Source organism: Myodes glareolus, chromosome 13 (assembly GCF_982192425.1).
Source record: "Myodes glareolus chromosome 13, mMyoGla1.1, whole genome shotgun sequence".
NCBI classification, from domain to species: Eukaryota; Metazoa; Chordata; class Mammalia; order Rodentia; family Cricetidae; genus Myodes; species Myodes glareolus.
This window is the reverse complement of record NC_142038.1, coordinates 77591975-77593484: the sequence shown is the minus strand read 5'-3', so window position 1 is coordinate 77593484 and position 1510 is coordinate 77591975. Positions and strand designations below refer to the sequence as shown.

The following is a 1510-nucleotide window of genomic DNA, read 5'->3' as shown; positions in this document are numbered from 1 at the left end:
AACTTTTTATAATTTAATAAAATTACTTTCAAAAAAAAGAACTTTTCTTTTTTAAATAGTTCTTTTAAAAAAGAACTTTTCTTTTCTTTTTTTAAGATGTATTTATTATGTATACAATGTTCTGCCTGCATGTATGCCTGAAGGCCAGAAAAGGGGACCAGATCTCATTATGGATGGCTGTGAGACATCTTGTGGTTGCTGGGAATTAAACTCAATAAGAGCAGCCATTGCTCTTAAATGCTGAGCCATCTCCCCAGCCCCTAATTAAAATAGTTCTTAAGTAGTCACGTTATTATCCTTCAGAGCAGTATCCATTTAAGTGAAAAGCAATGGCTGGAGTGACCTGAATTCTAACTCACCATACTAGAACACTGACTTGAAGGAATCACCAGTGTGTGCATGTTATTTAAAATCGCATAAGTAACCAGAGAACCACAGTTTTGTTTGTCCTAGGAAGCTGTCTTGTATTCAGTTAATGAATGGCTGTAAGTGGGCTCCAGCCTCCAGGACCTTTAATTGAGGTTTGCTCTTGAGAATTAAACAACAGAACTCACATAGTAAGTATCTTTAAAATTTATAATTGATCTAGAGGCTTAGAAGCTAACTAAGACAAATGAGGCAAGAAGAGGGAACTGACCAAAACTGTTCTGTTATACTTTCTCAAAAGCGGAAGCAGGGATCCTAGCTAGTCACTTAATAAAGGTTGGTCTTTTTCATGATCTTAAGAAACTCTTCCTCATTCACTTCTCCATCACCGTCACGATCAGCTTCATCGATCATTTCCTGCAGCTCCTCATCCGTGAGACTTTCCCCCAGCTCATTGGCCACACGCTTGAGGTTTTTGAATGAGATTTTCCCGGTTTCATCATCATCAAACAACCTGAAAGCCTTCAGAATCTCTTCTTTGGTATCTTTCTCGGCCATTTTCTGAGTCATCACAGCCAAGAAGTCATTGAAGCTGATCTTTCCTGTGGCCTCTTTGTCTACTTCCGAAATCATTTTCTTCATCTCTTCCTTCCTGGGTTCAAAGCCTAGTGCTCTCATGGCCACCTTCAACTCCTTCACATCGATGGTCCCGCTCCCGTCAGAATCAAAGAGGTCAAAGGCTTCCCGGACTTCTTGCTTTTGGTCTTCTGTGAGTTCAGGTTTAGGACCCACCTTTCTCTTGTAGCTGGTGGAGGCCACGTTTGACTTCCTTAAGTTGGACGCCATTGTCCACCACGATTGGGTCCTTAACGGCACCCTGCCACCGCACGTGGTAGGTACCCCTGCTATTGCGCTTGCGCCAGCCCCTAAGCACCTACTGTCTGGACCACAGAACCCCGCTCCATCAGTGAGATCTTATTTACATAATAATCCACAGTTTCCTCAGTTTGTCACTCACTTTCCACAAGTTGATACCTGCTTGTTGTAGCTCCTACTATTGTCTCTACAATTCTTTAGAACATGCAGTTCTTTCCAAGCCACTATTTTTTTTCACTTCTGCAGCAGCTTGTATATATTTATTTGA

General features: G+C 41.5%; 1 protein-coding gene across 1 annotated transcript; it reads right to left on the bottom strand.

Moving 5' to 3' along the window:
• Nucleotides 1–557: 557 nt before the first annotated feature.
• Nucleotides 558–1256, bottom strand: Cetn1 (centrin 1). The gene has a single exon (XM_048447911.2). It carries the CDS (start codon nucleotides 1210–1212, stop codon nucleotides 694–696), a length of 519 nt encoding a protein of 172 aa, XP_048303868.1. The 5' UTR covers nucleotides 1213–1256; the 3' UTR covers nucleotides 558–693.
• Nucleotides 1257–1510: the final 254 nt, after the last annotated feature.

Coding starts and splice junctions, on each gene's coding strand:
- Cetn1 (XM_048447911.2), bottom strand. CDS start 1,212: ATGGCGTCCAACTTAAGGAAGTCAAACGTGGCCTCCACCAGCTACAAG.